This window comes from Camellia sinensis, chromosome 2 (genome assembly GCF_055761805.1).
Source record: "Camellia sinensis isolate YWXY chromosome 2, ASM5576180v1, whole genome shotgun sequence".
NCBI lineage: Eukaryota > Viridiplantae > Streptophyta > Magnoliopsida > Ericales > Theaceae > Camellia > Camellia sinensis.
The window spans coordinates 35,778,295-35,801,099 of NC_138962.1; the positions used below are offsets into that span (position 1 = coordinate 35,778,295).

Below are 22,805 nucleotides of genomic sequence, written 5' to 3' on the forward strand. Positions count from 1 at the left end.
TTTTTAAAATAAGCTTCTAAATATTTTAAAAATTTATTGGTTATGTTTTTGAAGAAGAAAAAAAAACAACATTTTGCCATTATATTTGGAAGGTGAAATTATGCCAATCTCATGCATGAATAGTGGGGGGCATTGCTCCACTGATGTTTGGAAATTTATATTTTTCATAGGTCTTATTAACAGTAGTATAATGTTAAAAAATTAAATTTTATTGCACATTTTACAAAAAATTATATTCAAATCCCAAAACGAAAAGAGTATTTCCTAGTTAGTACCCTTTCAATATACCTTGTTGATGACATATTAAAATATTTTCTCATATAGGCCGTATTTGTTACGTCAAAAGATAAACAGAGATAGCAATGCGGTGAACTATTATTTTTTAATAAATAGTTTATTAACTATTTAGCTAAAAATAATATATATTCCATGTTTGTTTTGCCATTTAATTAGATGTTTGAAAATGACTTATCTATATATATTTTTTAAAATTCAAAATTATTAAGTACAATATTTAATTTGTCCCTACTAAAATTTTGGATAACATTAATTTTACTAATAGTTTGCCATTTTCCCCCCAATTTCCCACAAGATTTTATTCCCAAATTATTTGTTTTAATTATCAAATAAAAAAAACTTATAATTTTCCATGATTTTTGATAGAATTTTGCATTCATTACAAATCTAAAAATCTGACCTTACTTATATTTTGGAAAAATTATAAAAAATAAATAAATAAACATAATTTGACCTTTGTAACAAAATAAATTATAAACTTTGTCAATTTAAATTCTAATCGTTTGATTTGTTTTTAATTTAAATTATCAACCTAACTCCATTAAATAAAACCAACTTAAAAATAATATCTTAGTCATTAAACTAATATAGGTGTACATATAATGTCTAAAATATATTTTTTCATTTAGTTTAATAGTTAAAATACATTTTTTCGTCAATAAAAATAAATAAATAATTTAAATTAAAAATAAATAAAAAATTTATGACTTAAATCGATCAAATTATAAACTCAAAGACTTATTTTATTATATGAGTTAAATTTATTATTATTATTTATAATTTCTATTATTTAAAGTTAAAAGGGCAAAAAAAATGAAAGAGATGCGAGTATGCATTCATTCCATACTCGAGAAAGTGGTTACCAACCATAATATTTTAAAGGACGGAGCCCATTTCATATTTTCCCACCTCCTTCACGCATTTCCTGTTTCTCTCTCCTCCCCTCTATATTTTCTTCTCTCTCTCTCTCTCCCTCTCAGAAAACACAAAAAGCAAGCAGATTCCAGATTCTAGAGGGAGAGTAAGAGAGGGAGACAAAGATGAGCTCCAATTTCCTCAGAAATGGCAGCAAAAGCTTCCACTCCATTCGCAACCTACTTCTTCAAAGACATTCAATCGCCGACTCAGCCAAAGCTCCGATTCTCCACCGACAACTACAACAACAACAGCAACAATCAAGGGTTTATGCTCGATTTCCACATTCATTTTGCCCAAAAACTAGAGCGCTCGAGCGCTATTCTTCCACTACATTCTCTTCGTCCTTTTCATCTACTGTTTCGTCGTCGCCGAAGATTGGGATCGTTGGGTGGTATTTGGGGATGGTGAAGTCTCGCCCTATTCTCACCAAAAGCATTACCTGTGCCTTCATTTATACATCTGCTGATTTTTCATCTCAGGTATTTAAAAGAAAAACTCCCCATATTTTGTTATCTTTTCCTAGAATGTGGTATCCTGGTAAAGAATATTCTCTAGCTGCTTTAAACATATAATAAAGACGGTGGGTTTAAACTTAAATAGAGGATTGGGTGTCAATGCATTTGGTAAATTGTTACTCATAGGAGCAATAGGCAGCTGAATAGTTCAGTAACTCAACAACTGAATGTCTTAAACAGAATCAATTTTTGTATTTGCCTAGAGGGGTGAATAGTTGCTTTTGTTTTATAGGTGGGTTGAATTTTAATTTTAATTTTTTTTGATTAGGTAAGTTATGAGAGAAAATAAAAAAAAGATTGCAAATTTTTTTCCCCTTTTGTTTGGATAGATAAGAGAGAAAAGAAAAGAAAAGTCTCTCATATCTTATTTAGTTAAGCTACATAAAAGAAAAGAAATGATATAATGTTATATTACCAAATTAATCTTTTATGTAGGTGTTAGTCTTTTTATTTGTTCTATATTTAAAATGGTAATTTTGGTGTTCTAGTAAGTAGAGAGATTGAAAATAAAAATTGAAAATATGGGTTATGAGAGAATTGTGTTCTTTCCATTTCTCTCTTTCTCATATATGGTAATCCAAACAAGTGATTGAAATCCATTTCTCTCCATTTCATTTCTTCTCTCCAAATCACTCAAACAAAACGAGCGAAGTGAGTGAAATGTTACTCATAGGAGCAATAAGCATCTGACTAGCAGAGTAACTCAACAACTGAGTGTCCTAAACAGAATAAATTTTTTGTATAGTGAAGGACTTGTTTGTGCCTAGAGGCCCCTGAAATTAAAAGTTCTGTTTGAAATCTGTTTACCTTGGTTTGTGGATAGGTATGCAAATACACAATGTATGTGCGGAGTTCTTAAGAGAAATACTCAAACAAGAATTTCACTCATAATTTACTCACCAAATAGGTCCAATACATAGTTTGCGAAAGATGGGTTTCAACTTTCAAGTAAGATAAAAGTAAGCCAATTTTCCTTAGGCTTTCTCCCTCAAAGTGTGCAGCCCTCTACAGCATACATCAACAATTACAAAAATCAGTGTTTTGACCTAATTAGGCAAATTTCTGTACGTGCACTTGAGCCTCTTTGGCAGGCTGCAGACGCACAGCTACTGGATTAGAAAACTAACATCCAGAGTCCCACACCCAGGGCCTGCTCGAGCACAGGTGGAGCAGGAATCAGGACCTTACAGGAGTTATTTCAAAAAATAAAAGACACCTTTCCTCTTAACTGAAGTTGAACCCACTTTAGGCAATCCTATCTGTAGTTGAAATGCCGAAAGTACCATCCCATTTGAGCAGCCTTTGGCCAGACGTTGATCTAGCCTCGGAAAACAGACCAAAGTCATGTTTTGGAAGGAAAATCCAATTCTATGTGTATCGAGACTCAAGAAAGGTAAGTAATGCAATTTAAAGAACAAGTGTTCTAAACTAATGCATCATACTTATGCATATATATACCTGATGATATAATGGAGTAACGTCAGTAGATCTGGGCAAATATTCAAGCCTGAAATTTTCAGTTTCTCAACTTAGTCTACTAACCCATTATGATGCATTCCCAAGTGCAACACAATAGACTAAAGTTTTATCAATGCAATTGGTTTATGAGGAACTCTTGCAGTTAACAGTCAGACTAAATATATTTGCTTTGAAAACATAATGGACCTGTTACCCTATTTAATCTTTACTGTGGCTGGAAAGTTCAATTGCAATCATTAAGATCATGCACAATTATTAATGTAAAGAAGCTGCGGTTGTTGATCTATTTGACATAAAAGAAGGGGCTGAAAAACCTGAGAAGCAGCTTCTAGTCTGAAGGTAATCCTTTTGTGGAAATAATGCTGGAACTTATGTTTTCTCATATTCTATCTTGAACTTTTCTTTTATTCTGCCCCCCACCCTACTCTCCCTCTTTTTCTCTTTGCATCTCAAAGGCATCATCTTCTACTACTTATTTACAATACCATATATTTTTGTTTAAACTGTGTGGGTACTTGTATCAAGCTCAATACGTGGCAAGCCCTACAGGTGCCACATCACCAAAATCCCACCTACGTGGCAGACCAATAAGGCACCACGTCTGGCATGTCATATGGCGAGCCCTATGGCCGCCATGTGCCAAGGCAACCAAAACTATATGCTTAGCCTAAGCAGGAGTATATATACAAGCCCAAATATATCTAGATATGAAGAGCCCTGCAACAGGTAGCACCATGGCCCCTTCATACCTCGCTCCAAGGCCAAATTACAATACAATCAGCCCCCTGCTCACTTGGACTTGGATTGATAAACAATGGCTCTCCTAAACATTGAGATAGGCCTGCGGCCCATTCTCCTACTTGATCGCTCAGAAACGAGCCCCTCTCTTAAACATTGAGCTAAGCCCGCGGCCCATTCTCCTACTTGGTCACTTGGAAGCGAGCCCTTGGCTCTCTTAAACACTAAGGTAGGCCCTGGAACATTTATCTACTTGGATGCCTGGGTTAGGAGCAGGACCCAGGCACTACTGCTCGGGATCATCAGAGGATACTGGACTGGCGGCTGAGGTCATGGGATCGTCCAGATGGTTGTCTTCTTGCTAAGACAACTCCATCTCGACCAGGCTTGGAGAAGAGGCAACAATGACCTTACATTCATGTCATCCGATGCATATACGAAACATTACTTTTTGCCTGCCATGAAACGTTGCTCTCCGCCTGCCAGCAAGCCACAGACGGCAGAAGGGCTTATATCACTTCTGGCAGAGTTGAGGAGAACGAGCCACCTGTCAAACAGTTCGCTTGGACTCTAATACTCCTGTGGCCTATATAACGTATCGTATATGCAGCGAGACACAACAATAACAATACAACCAAGTCTCGTGCTTAAACACTCTCTCATACTTTACATTAGTGTTCAAAGGTCTATCACTGCCAACCTCTCACTCTCCAAGCTTGCCTTGACCTCCTCTCCACCTTCGGTGATCTCAGGCCATTGAAGTGCCTACCATCTTCCCAGAGGTCAACGACTGATCGCCTCTAATCTCTATCACCCACATTATACTCTGCTGGGGAAGAGTGGTGCTCGCTTCACATGGCGTCCAAAAAGAACATTGGAACTGGAATAGCAACATCCCAAGGTGGCGGTAGGGAGACCCTGGCGGAGACCTCGGAACACAACTCCGGCGGCTCTCCAGAAGAACAATCCTCCCAACCGGTCATAGCGGACCAACTATGTGCGTTGACTGAGAGCATCACCTCTCTGCAACAGAACCAACAACTCTTAATGGACGCCTTACTAGCCTTACAAAGGGCACCTACACTTCCATCATCGTCTAACCCTCTTTCAGCATCACAAAATGGCGCTCCGCCATTAGCCCAAAATGGCTCGGAAGCCAACCTCGCTACGCAAAACAACTTGCGAACCCAGGCAGGAAGACAAACGGTCGCCCCGCTCCCTCCGTCAGCTCCCAGCCAAATACCCCCACCGCAGGTTGGATCCATTAGCGGAGCTCCCACCGCAGTGACTTCCACTAGCTCTCTTGCTCTCCCGGTGGATCAGAACCCTTCCCAGCCATTAACATTGGAAGTAGTAAAAGAGCACATACACAGTCTACTTCAGACAAACAAAGGTCACATCCCTGCCTCCCCAGAATTGGACCTCCGTCCCCCTTACCCTATTCACATCGCAAGTCTTCCATATCCGGCGGGGTACACAGTACCCAAGTTTGTTCGCTTTGACGGACGAAAAGGGAATGCCAGGGAGCATGTTTCACGCTTTCTTGACGCCCTTGGAGCTCACCGAGAGGACCGAAACCTCCGCATGAGGGAATTCTCCAAATCCCTCACAAATCGAGCATTCTCGTGGTATGCTAACCTCGCTGCTGGCTCTATTTCTTCATGGGAAGACTTGGTAAAAAAGTTTTATATCAAGTTTTTCTACGTTGAAGAAAGGTTAACCACCCTTCACCTTATGAGGGAAACACAACGACTTGGGGAGGACATTCTCGTTTACGTCCGCCGTTTCAGGAAAAAAGCAGTAGACATTCAAGACCCGATGGAAGAACACCAACTGGTGTCATTGTGCATTGAAGGAATGCTCACGACTTATAAACTCCAGCTAGTCAACCACCACTTCCCTGACTTTTCCGCTTTATGTGCTGCGGCCCGAAACATAAGTGAAACAATAAGATCAGGGGCACGAATGACAGCACCACAACCCTACTCATGGCGACCAACAGCACCTCAACCTTTCTCATGGAGGCCTAACCGACGCAACCACGCTGTGTATGCAGCCAAGGGCTCCTCTTGGGAAGAGAAGACCCGTAGGCAAAAAAGAGAAAGTTCGATCAAATTCCCCCACCATTACCTATCTCAGTGAATGAAGCACAGGCACTCCTCAACGCTTGGTTAGAAGATGGAAAAGTTCACCTCCCCGAGCCAAGGCAACCTGTTAACAAAAAGGATCAAGCGCGGGCAAATTATTGCATATACCATTGTTCCGTTAAACATCCTACTACGGAATGTTGGGCACGCAGATCCCTAGTTCAAAAAATGATGTCTGAAGACGCTTTGGAGCTACCTCGCCAAACAGAAGATGTCTTGAAAGATCCTCTCCCGCGCCATAAGGATAATGGTAAGACGGTCATGATGCTTTCACATTATGACGAGATGGAAGAGCCAATGGTGTGCGAGCTCGCTGAACTCCCAGCTCCCACTTGTTCGGATTTTGAGACCAGACGGGTGATAGCACTTAAGAAATCGACAAAGTTCAAGTGGTTCTTCGACCAATTCGGCCTGTCTGAAGCAACACGCTTTGAAGCCACCAAGGCCTTTTTAAGACTTGCAGAGCAGAATGGTGAAACGTGCATGAGTGTAAGCGGATCAGTAAGGAAAGTATTTTGGGATAACTCCTTGGCAATAACCTTTTCCGAGGCCGACAAACAAGTACCATTTCCACATAACCGTCTCCTCTACGTCCCAGTATTCATCAATGGGATGGAGTTTCAAAGAGGATTCATGGATGGAGGAGCTTCACTCAATGTGATGCCTCATTTTACTTTCCAGGCAGCCGGGATCCCACAAAAGCACTTAGTTAGACAACCCATCTCCATCGCCGGTTTTGGAAGCCAAAAAATTAAAACCATAGGTCATGTCCAGTTAGACTTAGCAGTGGGACCAATTCGCTCTACTACTAAGTTTCATGTTATAGAAGCAGAGACGACCTATCAGGCTCTTCTAGGGAGAACTTGGCTTCACAGATATGCTGCGATTTCGTCCACTTACCATCAATGTGTCAAAGCAATCTACAACAATGAGGTAGTAGCCATAGCTGGCTCTCAAAAGCCTTTTCGAGTAAATGAAGCTCACATGGCAGATGCAGTATTTTACAATCATGTCGATGAAGATGAACCTCCTTTGCCACTTCGAGGAACTCTTATACCTGACTGGGATGACCTCTCTGAAGAAGGTTCATCACCACCTCGTAGAAAGACATTCACCAAATCAGAGCCCTCAAGAAAGCTCCCTAAAGTCACCAGGTTTCAAACAAGAGATGGCAGAGTGGTATACAGTTTATGATGGTGCGAGGGGTTGGCAAATGTTACCAATGCCGACCCCCAGCTAGACGACGTAGCAATTGTCCATCGTGAACTAAGTGGAGAAGATCACTGTTGCTACACCTTGTTTGTGCTGACCCAACGCCTGCCAATGGCAAAGAATAAAAAAAGTAGAGACAAGAAGAGCAGAAGGAGAAAAAAAGCTGTGGCTTTTCCAGTAACAGATAAACACTCTGACAAATCCTATTGTCCTGCGGTAACTCATATGGATGGAGCTGAAAGCTCAAAAGTTAAACCCCTCGCCAAGGCAGCCATTTCATCTCCTAACTAGGTCCCCGCCAAGCAAGATGGATTGCAAGAAGTCCGTTCTGCTCCAGAGTGTTTACAGGATGGCCCTCGGCCCCAAAAGCAAGAACTGGAAGAAATCAACATAGCCCCCGAAGGAGAACCCAGATGTCCTATCTTCATTTGCAAAGATCTTCCAGCAGAACAATGGGGGCCCCTCATCGAGTTGATCAAGAAGTATTCGGACGTTTTCGCGTGGACATATGAAGAAATACCAGGATTAGACAAAGATGTTACCATGCACCGTTTGAATGTCATCCCCCTGGCTCGCCCAGTCAAGCAAGGAGTAAGATTTTATAAGCCCGAGGTGGAGCTCAACATCAAGGACGAAGTGGTGAAGCTGCTTGGAGCAGGGTTTATCAAACCCATCCAACATCCCACCTGGCTTTCTAGTATCGTCCCAGTTATCAAAAAGAATGGTCAAATTCGAGTGTGCGTCGATTTCAGAGATCTAAACAAATCTTGCCCCAAAGATGAGTTCCCACTCCCAAACATAGATACCTTGATTGATTCAGCGGCGGGGCACCATATGTTCTCATTCATGGCTGGCTTCAGCGGCTATAACTAGATCAAGATGGCCCCAGAGGATGCCCCAAAGACAGCGTTTCGCACTCCTATAGGTAACTTTTTCTATATTGTAATGCCTTTTGGATTAAAAAACGCAGGAGCAACATACCAGAGAGCTATGACAGCCATCTTTCATGACATGCTGCACAAATCCTTGGAATGTTACATTGATGATTTGGTAGTGAAATCCAAGGAGGAGACCAGTCACCTTAGAGACCTTCAAAGAGTCTTTGAACGCTGTAAGAAATACAGACTCAGAATGAACCCGCTTAAATGCGCATTCGGAGTCACTGCCGGCAAGTTCCTTGGCTGCACCGTTCATCGCCATGGGATAGACCCCGACCCAGCAAAGGTCGCCGCCATCACAAATATGCCACGACCAACCAGTCTGGATGAGTTGAGAACCTTCCTTGGTCAGGCATCTTACTTGAGACGGTTTATCCCAGCTATGGCCAAAATAACACAACCCTTCAATTCATTACTAAAGAAGGACGTCAGGTTCATTTGGAATGAGGAGCACCAACAAGCATTCGAAAAAGTGAAGTCAGCTTTAATTTCCCCTCTCTCCATGATTCCTCCTCAGCCGGCAAGGCCCTTACTCCTCTACATCACTTCCACGCCAAAATCAGTTGGAGCTCTGCTCGCCCAGGAAATTGACGGACTCAAACGACCCGTGTACTACATAAGTAGAGTCGTCCAAGGAGCTGAGATCCGATATTCCCCCATTGAGCGGCACTGCCTCGCCCTAGTCTTTACTGTTAAAAAGCTCCGCCATTACCTTCTTTCTTATCCCATCCATCTCATGACCAGAAGCGATCCCATCCGCTTTCTCCTCACTAGACTAGCGCTCTCCGACAGGCCAGCTCGCTGGCTCCTATCATTAGCAGAATATGACATCACTGGCAAAGCTCCCAAGGCCATCAAGAGTCAAGCACTTGCCGACCTCTTGGCTCACTTCCCTAGTGGAGAGCATGAACCACCTTCGGACGAATTGCCAGGAGATGAGTTCCAAGCAGCCGAAGTAAACACCGAAGGAGAATGGAGTTTGAGTTTCGATGGATCATCCACCTCTAAAGGGGGAGGAGCTGGAATAGTCCTTATTTCCCCAAATCAAACTGAAGTCAATTTGTCATATAAACTGAATTTTAAATGCTCTAACAACGAGGTGGAATACGAAGCCCTGATATTAGGGCTTATGGCAGCACTCCACCTAGGAGTAAGTCTCCTATGTATCAAAGGCGACTCTAATTTGGTGGTCAAGAAGACCAATGGGGACTATGCTATTAAAGAGCCCCCTTTAGCCTCGTACAGAACCATTGTCCAAAGGTTGACAGATAAATTTGACATGGTAAGGATAAAACACGCTCCTCGCTTCCACAATCGACACCCAGACGCCCTTGCTACCTTGGCTTCTAAAGTAGAATTTGCGGAAGAATCAACTAAGATAGAAGTGCTGAAGCGCTCCATGCCGTGCTCGGTAACAACTATTTTTCCTGAAAAAGAACCCGCCGACTGGAGAGCCCCAATCATCGATGAGCTCCGCGCCTCCTCAAGTAAACTACCTTTGTGCGAAATCAATCACTTCACGATTTACCAAGGAGTCCTCTGCTACAGAGGGCCTGGGGGTCTGCTAGCACGATGCATCGACTTTACCGAGGCCAAGTCTAAGCTAGAAGGGGTTCACAATCGTTCTTGCGGAACAGGAGACGCGAGCCTCTACAGAAGGCTACAACGACAGGGATATTATTGGCCTACTATGGTCAAAGAAGCAGACAACCTTCAGGGAAGGTGCACCAAATGCCAGGAATTCCCTCCAAAAGCTGAATGCAATTTCGCAGAAATCACCTCCGACTGGCGTCAAGTGTATATAGATTACCTCAAAGAAGCATCATTGCCGCTAGATCGCTCTACAGCTGCAATAATCTAGAAGCGAGCTTCGAAATTCTTTTTGCAGGAAGGGCAACTTTTCAGGCATGGCTTTGACGAGAAGCCTTTACGCTGCTTATCGGGAGCAGAAATCCATAAAGTTTTAGAACTTGCTCATGGGTCGGAGCACCAAGGCGGAGCCAAGCTATTCCAACATCTTTTGCATATAGGTTATTATTGGCCCACCATGGATGCGGATGCTAAAATATATGCCAAACGTTGCAAACCTTGTCAACTCCATGGTAACCTTATTCACGCACCAACCACTGATCTGCATAGTTTGAGTTCACCATGGCCTTTCCACACATGGGCTATGGATCTTATTGGCCCCATCTCTCCACCGTCAAAGGGACACATATGGATCGTAGCGGCCACGGAGACTTACACTAAGTGGGTAGAAGCCATCCCCCTGAAGAAGGCAACAGGAGCCGCTGTCTCCAATTTCATTCGAGAATTCATTATATGTCGTTTTGGTATTCCTAGAGTAATCCTGTCAGATAATGGGACCCCTTTTGTCAACTGCCAAGTGGGGAAACTCTTAGTCTCCTACGACATCACACACCATAAATCAACGCCTTACTATCCCCAGGGCAATGGACAAGCTGAAGCAACCAAAAAAACACTCCTTAGAATCCTTTCAAGGACTCTCAAGGATTGTCAAAGGGACTGGGCACATGTGCTTCCAATGGCGCTCTGGGCAAACAGAACTTCCAAAAGAAGACCAACTCAAATGACCCCATTTTCGTTGGTATATGGCACGGAAGCCGTCCTTCCAATGGAAATTGCCATACCCTCAGCTCGCATGGCCTTCCGAAGTGGAACAAGCCCGTACTCTAGACCGTCAGAGTTGGAAGTCCTTGATGAAAGAAGGGACAAGGCCCAGACTAATCTTAAAGTTTACCAGAGCCGTATAGCTACAGTTTATGATACTCTGGTACGTCCAAGACAGTTCCATGAAGGTGATTTAGTATTACGGGCTGCACCTCACGTCATGAGGGAAACATCAACCCACAAGTTCACACCCAAATGGCAGGGTCCTTATGTAGTAAGGGAAGTCAATGAAAATGGGTATTACAGAATTTCTGACTCTCAAACCCTCCTGAGCCCTATCAATGCGAAATGGTTAAAGGCTTACTATCCTTAGAAATTACTCATTGCTATATAATTTCCACACTTATTCTAACTATAATCACAATTAATAAAAGATTACGCTTTAACTCTAAAGTCAGCTCCATTAAGTAGTTGAAGATTTTCAATTACAAAAAAGAAAGGGAGGCCCAAATCTCCAACATACAAAAAAGTTTTAGGCTATAAAGTTATCATATGCTATAAAGCTATCATATGCTACAAAGCTATGATCCAACTAAGTCAAGTCTTTGGAACGGTGATCTTCTTCTTCTTCACCCGCCAATCTTGCTTCAAGAATCGTTTTCTTTTCTCTCAAGCTAGAAGTCGCCAATTCTGCTTCATTCAAAGCTTTCTGTGCTCGCTCAAAAGATAGCTTACGTTCCTCCTTCACTCGTACAGCAACAACCAAAGCCTTATCTACCTCGCCTAGCTCAGCCTCAATCATCCTCCTCCTGACCTTGGATTCAAGAAGAGATAACCAATCATCCAACCAACCCACCTCCAATCTGTTAATCCGGTCATCACGAAATTCGCCCAAAACAGCACATTGGGCCAACACCTCATCAAAAGAAGTTGTCTGTGGGGATAACTTGTAAAGCTCCTTAAGGAATTCTCCAAAACCATCCAAAAAATAAGTCCGAAGATAAGAGCTACCCAAGTGCATGAAAGTGGTCGGTTTATAATGAAGAACAAAGAGCAGTCGAGGAATTAACTTTGCTTTTACCCCGGCAAACACCACAGCTGGATCCAGTAGTTTTTCCTTCCCATCGATCCCTTTAAGAACCACACTGCCACGGGGAAGATAAATAGGAGAAAAATCTCCATCAGTAGCATGAATGAGGGAATAATCTCCATCAATAGTTGGCAGTGATGGCCTTTGAAGGCTACCCCCAATATCACTAGCACCTTTCTGAATGAAGCCAAACAACTCGCGTACGAGCACACCACCCAAGTTTGCACCAGCTGAAACAATAGGCAAGTTGATTCCAACTTTGGAGCCCGAAGGAATGGTGGGCACATTACTTTCTAGGCTCACAGAGGTCGTAGAAGCATGTAAAGAAATGGGTGCAGAAGAGCCAATGCCACACGACAAGCTCACGGATGTACTCGCATCTCCAACTCGTGAGCTAAGCACATCGCTATGTGAAAAATTACAACCACCTTCAAACAAGCGAGCAATAGGGACACCACCTCCAATCTTGGCCCGCAAAGGAACCAATGCATCCCTAGAATTTGGTGTATCCAACAAAGAAGGCCTAGCACTAACCATGTCACATCCAATATCATCTTCAACATCGTCTTCAACATCATCCCTTGCCCCCATAACCTCAAGACTCTGATCCGAACCCTCTTCATCATCCTCTGAATTTTCTACATCGTCCTCAGCACCTATGGGCAAGACTTTATGCCGCGCCAATTTTATCTAACACGCGCCAGCCGCCCCCTGCAAACAACACAGGTATTTTAATACAAACGTATTGGAAACGCCACAAACTCACAAATAATTCCAAAATACAAAATATGAGTTTACCTGTGACGAATCAATGGTGTCAGTCGAGCAACCCCTCGCTTGGCAGGCAACCCTGGTTTTAGTAGGCGGATCCATACCTCTAATCTGTGGAGGTACTCTCCCAGGCACTGGAACAAGAACGGAGGAAGGGGGTGGCCTTTTACGCTTGGCACTAGAAGGTCGGTCAGGAGAAACTATCTGGGTTTGTTCCAAAGCAATAGTCACCTTAGATAAGCGAGCCAGTGGGCTGAGTTCCCCCCTATCTGCAGTTGACAAGCCCCGCTCTCCGCGAGCCATACATAACTCAAGGTCATCAGATGGAATGAGCTCAACGTGGACAGGATCAAGATAGCTACTCAAGAAAGCCCGAAATAATGCAAGATTGCATCTCCAATACTTCCTCCAACTAGGGGTGGTTTCGCCAATTCTACCCTTACTTGCTAGCACAACTCGCCCCCGACGCCTTAATTCTTCTGAAAGAAAAAAGTATACATATAATTGCATACAGTCGGCGGCTGAAGGTATAGGAGAAGGAAGATGTTGAGGAACCCCTTGGTCCAAACCAAACTGTCGAGCAATCCTTAAAGGATTATAGGCCACCACATCGTATGTGCCATCCAGAAAATAAGGTAAATACCCAGAAACGGTGCTAAGAACCATCACTGAATCCGCATCCCCCAAATAAGACACACCTGGCTCGAGAACAAGCTCGCAATCATCTAGGCGGTAGGCAACGGTAGAAGATACTCCACAAACTGGCTTGACATAAGGATGAGCAACAAACTTGTCCTCAAAATCAAAAATGCTGGCCAAACTCCCCTGTACACATCCCTCAGCCCACCTAGCAGAACGCTGCTCACTTTCTTCAATAGAAACACCTTTGGCATAGGGGCCAACCTAGGAAATCTCTCATACAAAAACAACTGCAGAAAGGTAGTAGGGAGGAAGCTGGTAACATCGTATCGTCCTTTGGAACGATCAACACCCTCCTAATACATATCTAACCTCCTATACAGCCCCCCTAGAAATAAAGGAGCCAACGGAATCGGACGGCCGGAAACAAGAATGGCAACAAGAGGAAAGAGCTCATGGCAAATACCGTCTTGGGGTCTACCCATCAAGACGTACCGCGACAACCAATATGTAATGAAAGTAGCTAAATGCTCAATACTCTCCCACTTGTCCCCTTCCATCCCTGGACCTATGAATCCATCCTCTGCATTTCCTTGCACCTGATGGCTAAGATCTTGAAACCAATATCGAAGCCATCCCCCGAAAGTGTTTTTTGGTCGTTTTCGTGATCGAGATGTTACTAACACTTTATTTTGATAACAACTCAATAACTTCCCTGCCGGTGCCACGGCCTCCTCGAATCTCCCAACAATAGCCATCTGGCTAAGGGACAAACTTCCTACGCTAGGATTCGCTAATCCAAGGTGCTCTAACCCCGTCAAGATAGCCACATCCTCTAGAGTAGGCGTCGTCTCGCCCCACTGCGCAATAAAAGTATGAGAACTTGAACTCCAACGTGACAATGCGAACCCCAGCCAAGATGGCTCCCATCTAATCCGCATACACTGACAAATAGTAGTAGCAATCTTAGCCCTAGTAAGCACCTCACAATATGAGGGATGGCGAAAGATAGCTGCACTCCACACATCGAAGTCATCTTTGGGCCCCGTATGATCCTCAAAAGCCGGAAAAGAATAAGGATAAGTGCCCCTTTCCACATGAAAACGTACAACAGACTCTGGAGGAACAAAAGCTTCAACCCCTTTCTCTGGCTCAACCCCACCAAGAAGAAAATCAGTTGGGCCCCTGCCATTGTCATCAAATAAGTCCACCCTCGCCCAAAACAAATCCCTGACACCAAAGAAAGGTGCCCTACACCAATATTCTGCTGGAGGGACGATTGGAGGATCCGCGTCCTTTTTGGCCTTAAAAAGATTTTTCTTGGATTTACCCTCTTGACTTGGAAATGCCAGAAGAACCTGCTAGTGATTGTTGCGCGCTGCGACGGGACACAACACTTTCTCCTTTTACTTTAGCCATATCACAAAAGCTCGCCTTTCCTACATCAACACAAGATTTACAAATCAGAAATGTCATTCACTTTTGAGGTGCATTTTATGAGGCACTATTTTGAGTTAGGCCTTCCGCTCGCAATTCACCTCTCCCTCACCTTCCAGGTATGTTTCTATCCATTTCTTATGTCTTTATCCCTTTCATTAATAAAAAATAAATAAAATAAAAAAAAGAAGAAGAAGAAGAAGCTATTTGGAGTTAGGCCTCTTCCCCTCGCTAGGCTTCTATCTCTCGCATCCCTCACTAATTTTCTAATTATTTCCACCGGGAAAAAAAAAAAAAAAAAAAAAATCACCATATTTTTAGCTAGCCCCTTTCCCTCGCACAACCAAGCCCATCCCTTGCAACTCTCCTCACCCCTCGCATGTAACCCTTCTCACCCAAAAAAAAAAAAAAAAAAAAAAAAACCTCGTATAATCCATCCCTCGCATAGCCCCTTTCCCTCGCATAGCCCTTCTCACCGAAAAAAAAAAAGCTCTTTCCCTTGCTAAGGCTAAGGCACTATTTTGAGATACCCATTTCCCTCGCATAACAAAATCCATATTTTGGATAGCCCTTTTTCCTCGCATAACAAAACCCATATTTTGGATAGCCCCTTTCCTTTCATTATTTTCTTTTCATTTAAAAAAATAAAAAAAAAAAAAAAAAAACTCATATTTTGAGATACCCCTTTCCCTCGCATAACAAAACTCACCTTTTGAGATACCTCTTTCCCTCGCTAAGGCTAAACCCTTTTTAAGATAGCCCCTTTCCCTCGCATAACAAAACCCATATTTTGGGATAGCCCATTTCCCTTCATTATTTTCTTTTCATTTAAAAAAAAAAAAAAATCATATTTTGAGAAACCCCTTTCCCTTGCATAACAAAACTCTTAAGGCTCAACCTCTTTTAAGATAGTCTCTTTCCCTCGCATAACAAAACCCATATTTTGAGATACCCTTTTCCCCTCGCATAACAAAACTCACATTTTGAGATACCTCTTTCCCTCGCTAAGGCTAAACCCCTATTTTAAGATAGTCCCTTTCCCTCGCATAACAAAACCTATATTTTGGATAGCCCTTTTCCCTCGCATAACAAAACCCATATTTTGGGATAGCTCCTTTCCCTTCATTATTTTATTTTCATTAAAAAAAAAAAAAAAAAACTCATATTTTGAGATACCCCTTTCCCTCACATAACAAAACAAAACCCATATTTTGGGATAGCCCCTTTCCCTCGCATAACCAAACCCCTCCCTCGCAAATCCCCCCATCCCTCGCGTTAATCTTTACTTCCCCTCACACCGATCCCCCCTCGCTTCATCTTTCTTTCGCGAAATTCTATTTTGTAAAAAAAAAAAAAAAAAAAAAAATTCTTGCGCCTCCCTCGGCTCATTTTCTTATACTTCCCGAATTTGTTTCATGGGCTTCATCTTTTATAGCTCTCCTTTATTTACAGTCCTCTATTACCTCATCAATTTGAAAATTAAATTAAATTAAATAGCCCTTCATTATTCTATTCATTTACCTTATTTTTATATTTCTCCAAATCCTTTTGAGAGCTTCCCTCGGTTCAGCTTTTCTGTTTACAACCTATAAATCATAAAACAATAAAACCTCATAACTCTCAATACAATCCTTAAATTTTGCCAAGTAGCTCTCCCATATTTATTCTAACAGTTTATTTTTATTTTTCTAAGCATACATCTCTCCAGTATTCGTTATTAATAACTTTCCAACCTTTTCACCCTTTACCTAATTAACATTTTATTATAGACCTCTCCAATTCTCCACAACACAACCTTTTTTTTTTTATTGATCTGCCTCATGCTAAAATATATATATATATATATATATATATATAAAATAAACAAATAAATAAATATATAAATAAAAAAAAAATAACAACAAAAAAATATTTTTATTTCGTGGCTCACCTCTATTTTTCAAACAGCCTCCTATTTTCCACAAAACAACACTATATATATATATATATATATATGAATCTATGTATGAAAACATACATCAAATTCAACTGAGCAATACACATACCTTTCAAGCCCACGGCAGCGCCAATCGCGATGAGCTACGCGAGTGCTCGCGGATCTTCTTCTTCCCCTTCCTGGTTCGTTGCTCCTCTCAGGATTCACCCATAGCAATTACCCTTAGAATTTATCGAATCAAACAGATCGAACCCAGCCTTTCCTGCCGATGGCTCACGCACAGGTTCTTCGATCAAGACCCAAACAAAACCCAGCCCCAGCAGCCAAACCAGAATCAGAACTCAACTTCCGACAGCCCAACCGATTGCTTCGCAACCCATCCGAGACACAGCACTTTTCTTCCCTCCTTTGTCTCCTTGCCCGACTTGTCTCTCTTCCCCTTTCGCGACTTCGAAGTTCGGTTCCCCAACATGCAACCAACAACACAAAACTCTAGCCACTCTTCTATACCCAAAATCCGAACCTCCACTGTCGCAATCTGCTTCAGTCCGAGACAGCCTGCGAGTCGCCTCACCATTGCTGCACCACTCCACACTCTCGCGACCCACCGATGACAACCTCTTGTTCTCTCTAAAAGCTTGAATACAACAAACGCAGCCCACCAACTTTAGAGAGAGGAGGAGAGGGAGTATAGAAACCCAGAAATCAACCTGAGAGACTGTGGAACCCTTTTTTTTTAAACGGTACATTAATCTAAACACAAAAACGAAAACCCAACTACGGTAACCAAGTCTACAACACACCCTTCCATACAATGGGTAAAAAGTGCAAACAGAGCTCCTACCTGATTCAAAAAATATATATATCTATATATAAAGAGAGTCTTTATTTCTACAAAACAACGATCTCACTATTCGAATGGTTCGAACAAGTTCAAGTTATACCAAAAATATACACAATCTTTTATGTGGCAATAATGCAACGTTCAAGCAGGACGAGAAGTTCCAAAAAAAAAAAAAGATTAAATAATTTTATATACATACTGAGGTTGTACCTTCCCAAGGAAAATCCTTAAACCAATCAAAAATTCTTTTTACCTGTTACAAATATTAAAAGCAGACTGCAACAACCTTAGACTCTTCAAACAAATCGCTCAAGCTATCGCACGCTACCAAGCAGCTCCAAATCAGCTAATATTAGTAGTCTGCTCTAAACCTATAAATCCAATTGATGAGTTGTCTTCTCCATTCTCCATAGATCGCTCTTTCCCAACAAAAAGCTGCAAAAGTCAATAAATTCACCCCCTCTTTCCCATCTTTATAAAAGAGCACAAATACAGGACAACAACACACAAAAACGCAGACAAATTCATATCTAATTGCTAACACTCTCCTTTCAACCCATCCTCTCTAAATGGCTTCCGGCGGCCAGGGGCACCGAGATAACACCGTTTGGCAGCCGGTGAACAAAGCTCCAAACACGAGAGGTCCAAGCTATAGAGCTTCAAGCTCCAGCTCTAGAGCTTCGAGCTCCACTCCTACTCACCGCCGTCGCCGCCCTGTGTGTGAGTTTTTTCGAAAGATGCTCTCCATGCCTCCATGGCAATTCCAAGATCAACTATTCGAATCCCTTTGGATCCAACACCCAATGTCTGCTCATGCAGTAGTAGAGGTGCCGGAAGAATTCCGGGGTAAAATAAGAGGATGGTACAAAGCACTAACCATTCTAGAACTTTACACAATACCACTGTCCCATACTTGGTTTTTGCTAAACCAATAAATCAACCTCACTCTCCAGGGTTCCACCTGCCAGGCAAATCAGGTGTTAGTCCCACATCTCGAGGGGATCCGTATCAACATCCTCTCGCAAAGACCAACAGAGAGAGATCTAGACCACTACATCTCCATCATGTCTGCGCCATTGGAAAACCCAAATGAAGATTTGGGACTTGGATGGGACATAGAGAGCCTTGCAGATCTCAACATAGGAGAAGAGAGCGTTTCCCGCAGTGCTCAGCCAAACATCCCCTACAACATTCCGCTTAACATCCTCTTCTTCAACACTGAGGGTGTTGCTCGCCCCAACTTCCTCCAACACTACATACACCTACATTCTAGCAGACGCTTCCACCTCGTCATCATCACAAACACAAAAAAAGAAGGAAGCGAGGCCCAGTTCATGAGCCAAATCATGGGCTTTTCTAACACCAAGACCATTGCCCCCCTCCTAGCGGCATAGAAAGGGTGAGAGGCGGAATTTGGTGCCTATGGAACGAAGCCGAAATCTCCTGTGAAGTAGTGGAAATTCCCCAGAATCAAGCCATCACCCAACAAGCCCACATCTTTATCCGGCCGGCTCGCACCAGATGAAATTTAAAATGTAAACTCTCCATGAGCAATCCAAATGTCCCCATTATATCAAAAGCCTAATTTTAGACGATTCTATCTGAATACTTGTTTGCATGAGTTAATATTTTTCAAAACTTTTTAACATAGTCATGTACAAATACTCTTATCAGCTATAAGAGCATCTGTACAAGGGGGCATTATTGTGGGTACTTGTATCAAGCTCAATACGTGGCAAGCCCTATAGGTGCCACATCACCAAAACCCCACCTACGTGGCAGACCAATAAGGCACCACGTCTGGCATGTCGTATGGCGAGCCCTATGGGCGCCATGTGCCAGGGCAATCAAAACTATATGCTTAGCCTAAGCGGGAGCATATATACAAGCCCAAATATATCTAGATATAAAGAGCCCTGCAACAGGCAGCACCATGGCCCTGCAGGGCCCATGGTCCTTCATACCTCGCTCCAAGGCCAAACAACAATATAATCAGCCCCCGGCTCACTTGGACTTAGATTGATAAACAATGGCTCTCCTAAACATTGAGATAGGCCTGCGGCCCATTCTCCTACTTGATCGCTCAGAAGCTAGCCCCTCTCTTAAACATTGAGCTAAGCCCGCAGCCCATTCTCTTACTTGGTCACTTGGAAGCGAGCCCTTGGCTCTCTTAAACACTAAGGTAGGCCCTGGCCCATTTATCTACTTGGATGCCTGGGTTGGGAGCAGGACCCAGGCGTTACTGCTCGGGATCATCAGAGGATACTGGACTGGCGGCTGAGGTCATGGGATCGTCCAGATGGTTGTCTTCTTGCTAAGACAACTCCATCTCAACCAGGCTTGGAGAAGAGGCAACAATGACCTTACATTCATGTCATCCGATGCATATACGAAATGTTACTTTCTGCCTGCCATGAAACGTTGCTCTCCGCCTGCCGGCAAGCCACAGACGATAGAAGGGCTTATATCACTTCTGGCAGAGTTGAGGAGAACGAGCCACCTGTCCAACAGTTCGCTTGGACTCCAATACTCCTGTGGCCTATGTAACGTATCGTATATGCAGCGAGACACAACAACAACAATACAACCAAGTCTCATGCTTAAACACTTTCTCATACTTTACATTAGTGTTCAAAGGTTTATCACTACCAACCTCTCCCTCTCCAAGCTTGCCTTGACCTCCTCCTCTCCACCTCCGGTGATCTCAGGCCATTTAAGTGCCTACCATCTTCCCAGAGGTCAATGACCGATCGCCTCTAATCTTTATCACCCACAAACTGCACTATAGATATTTCTGAACTGTAATTTTACAAAAGAAAATTGATGAAATCTTTTACATCTGTTGCATGCTATATCAGCAAATGATCTCTTTATATGTACTGTTGTGTGTTTGAGCGTTAAATTTGTTTTTGCACTCAGTAGATTTCTCAGAGAAGACGTTATGTCTCTATTTCATTGCATGTCCGTATTCTATCTTGGATTTCTCTGAACTGTTTGTTTTACAAAAGAAATTTGATGAAATTCTTATATATATGTTGCACACAATATTAGGTAATGATCTCTTTTTGTGTTTGAATGCTAAATTTAATATTGCACTCAATGAATTTTTTTGAAGTCTATTTACTTTGTGTGGATTTGACACATCATTTGAACTTTTTTTTTTCAGACAATTGTTGAGCCATCTTCAGAACCTTATGATTTTTTGAGGACCTTACGCATGGCTGGATATGGAATGATTATTTTGGGACCATCGTTGCATTTTTGGTTCAACTTCATGTCAAAAGTCCTTCCAAAGCGCGATTTCACCACAACATTGAAAAAAATTGTCATGGGGCAGACATTATATGGACCTATTATGACTGTTGTTTTCTTTTCTGTGAATGCAGCCCTACAAGGTAAACAAAATTCAAAATTTTTAATATTCATATTGTTGAAGATAGTTGATTTGTTAGGCTTATGCATACAATGAACTTGGTGTCATTAATATGATCTACCTCATTGTTATTCTTCTCAAGTAACCCAAAGTTAAAGCCAATTGTTCTAATTTAATACAATGTCAAGAATATTGTTGTTATGTTTAACAGCAATGCTACTAGTCTATCACACGCATCTAAAAACTGTGAACAAAGCAGCTAGGCTGACAAGAAAAATTATTATTATACAGATATGAATATTTCGAATGCAAATTAGCCTAGGAAATGCACCTTCTATTCTTCATTTTGGTCCTTATTTATTGCTTGCATGGTTTTTAACTATAAATATCCATATTAAATGAAGACGTTGGGATTCCTTTCCTGTTCCCATTCATCCATCAGAAAGTTAATTCATGATGGAATAGCTCATATAATTATCTACTAAATTTTGTAGTAAAGATATAACAAGTTTTGCAGCTATAAGGCCTACCCTGCCCTTCTTCATGATGTGCAGGATTTTGGTGCTCCGAATCATCCTAGCAGAATGACCTAGTGTGTGGATTTAATTTGAGATGTCAATGTTTAGATGATCTCAATGGTCAGGTGGATTGTGGCTATTCTGTTGTCAAAATGACCAGCAAAGCATAGTTATTAGATTGTAGAATTAAGGTTGGCCTTTACACTCTTTTGGTTCAAATAACACAATTTAAGAAATGGAACGGGGAAACATATTGTGAACAATGAAGATTAACAATCACAAATTTTGGTATTTGTTTTGTGGGGATTAGTTAACAAAATTTAGGTGGTGGTTTGCTCATAATGCTATTTGTGCATAATACATAACCCCTATCTAGGTCTTTGTATAGATACATCAAAATGCTGTTGTGTCATTGCTGTGTCTGTCCTACTTCTCTTGAACTTGCTACTTTCTACCCTTGCTTCACGGCATCAAGTACAAACTATTCATGTTATTATGTTGTTTGACTATAATAATGTTGTTATGATGGTTTTCCATTGTTCCCCACCTCAGGTGAAAATGGTGCGGAAATAATTGCACGATTGAAGCGAGACTTGCTCCCTACGATGCTGAGTGGTGTTATGTATTGGCCCATATGTGATTTTGTGACATTCAAATTCATCCCCGTTCATTTACAGGTAAACGTGAGACATTATCTGCATATTAGGAAATTACACCCTAGTTTGAATATATGAACAAGGAAGACTAATCTTATCAGATTAACATTACGGGATATTCTTTTTAGCTCATATCTTTTGGCTTTGGTGTTTTATTGTGGCAGCCATTGGTGAGCAATTCATTTTCATATTTATGGACTATTTACATGACATACATGGCAAGCTTAGATAAAGCAAGCAGCACTACTTAAGTGAGATGTATCAGCTGATGACCCAATGGTACTGCTGATGCGTTGGATCATACTCACTGCACCTCCTCGTCATGTGCATTTGCGTTGAATCATACACGCCGAACTCCATGAGTGCATCTGCCGATGATGGGACGTCTAAAGCGGGAGTGTGGTTGAAGAACCAGAAGAGCCCATATATTTATCAGTTGAGCAGTAAAAATCAGGCACGGTTGTGTTTTTGTGATCAACTCTATGATGTTAGAACTATATTTAATTGAAATAATATTTGTATTGACATACTTGTAAGCTACAGAAGTTATTTCTTTTTAATTCACTTGTATCACTCTCTTGCTTCCAACTACAGCTTTTCAATCCCTGTCCAGAAAGAAAGTGTTGGCATATTCCAAGTTGGATTCGTAAATTGGAATTGGAATAT

At 41.9% G+C, this 22,805-nt stretch overlaps 1 protein-coding gene across 1 annotated transcript; it reads left to right on the forward strand.

Moving 5' to 3' along the window:
- The first annotated feature begins 1,136 nt into the window (after nt 1-1,136).
- LOC114316012 (uncharacterized) lies at nt 1,137-22,727 on the forward strand. The gene is made up of 4 exons (XM_082914087.1): nt 1,137-1,694; nt 20,759-20,987; nt 22,036-22,160; nt 22,304-22,727. The coding sequence occupies exons 1-4, from the start codon at nt 1,338-1,340 to the stop codon at nt 22,388-22,390; spliced, it is 798 nt and encodes a 265-aa protein (XP_082770213.1). The 5' UTR covers nt 1,137-1,337; the 3' UTR covers nt 22,391-22,727.
- Nucleotides 22,728-22,805: the final 78 nt, after the last annotated feature.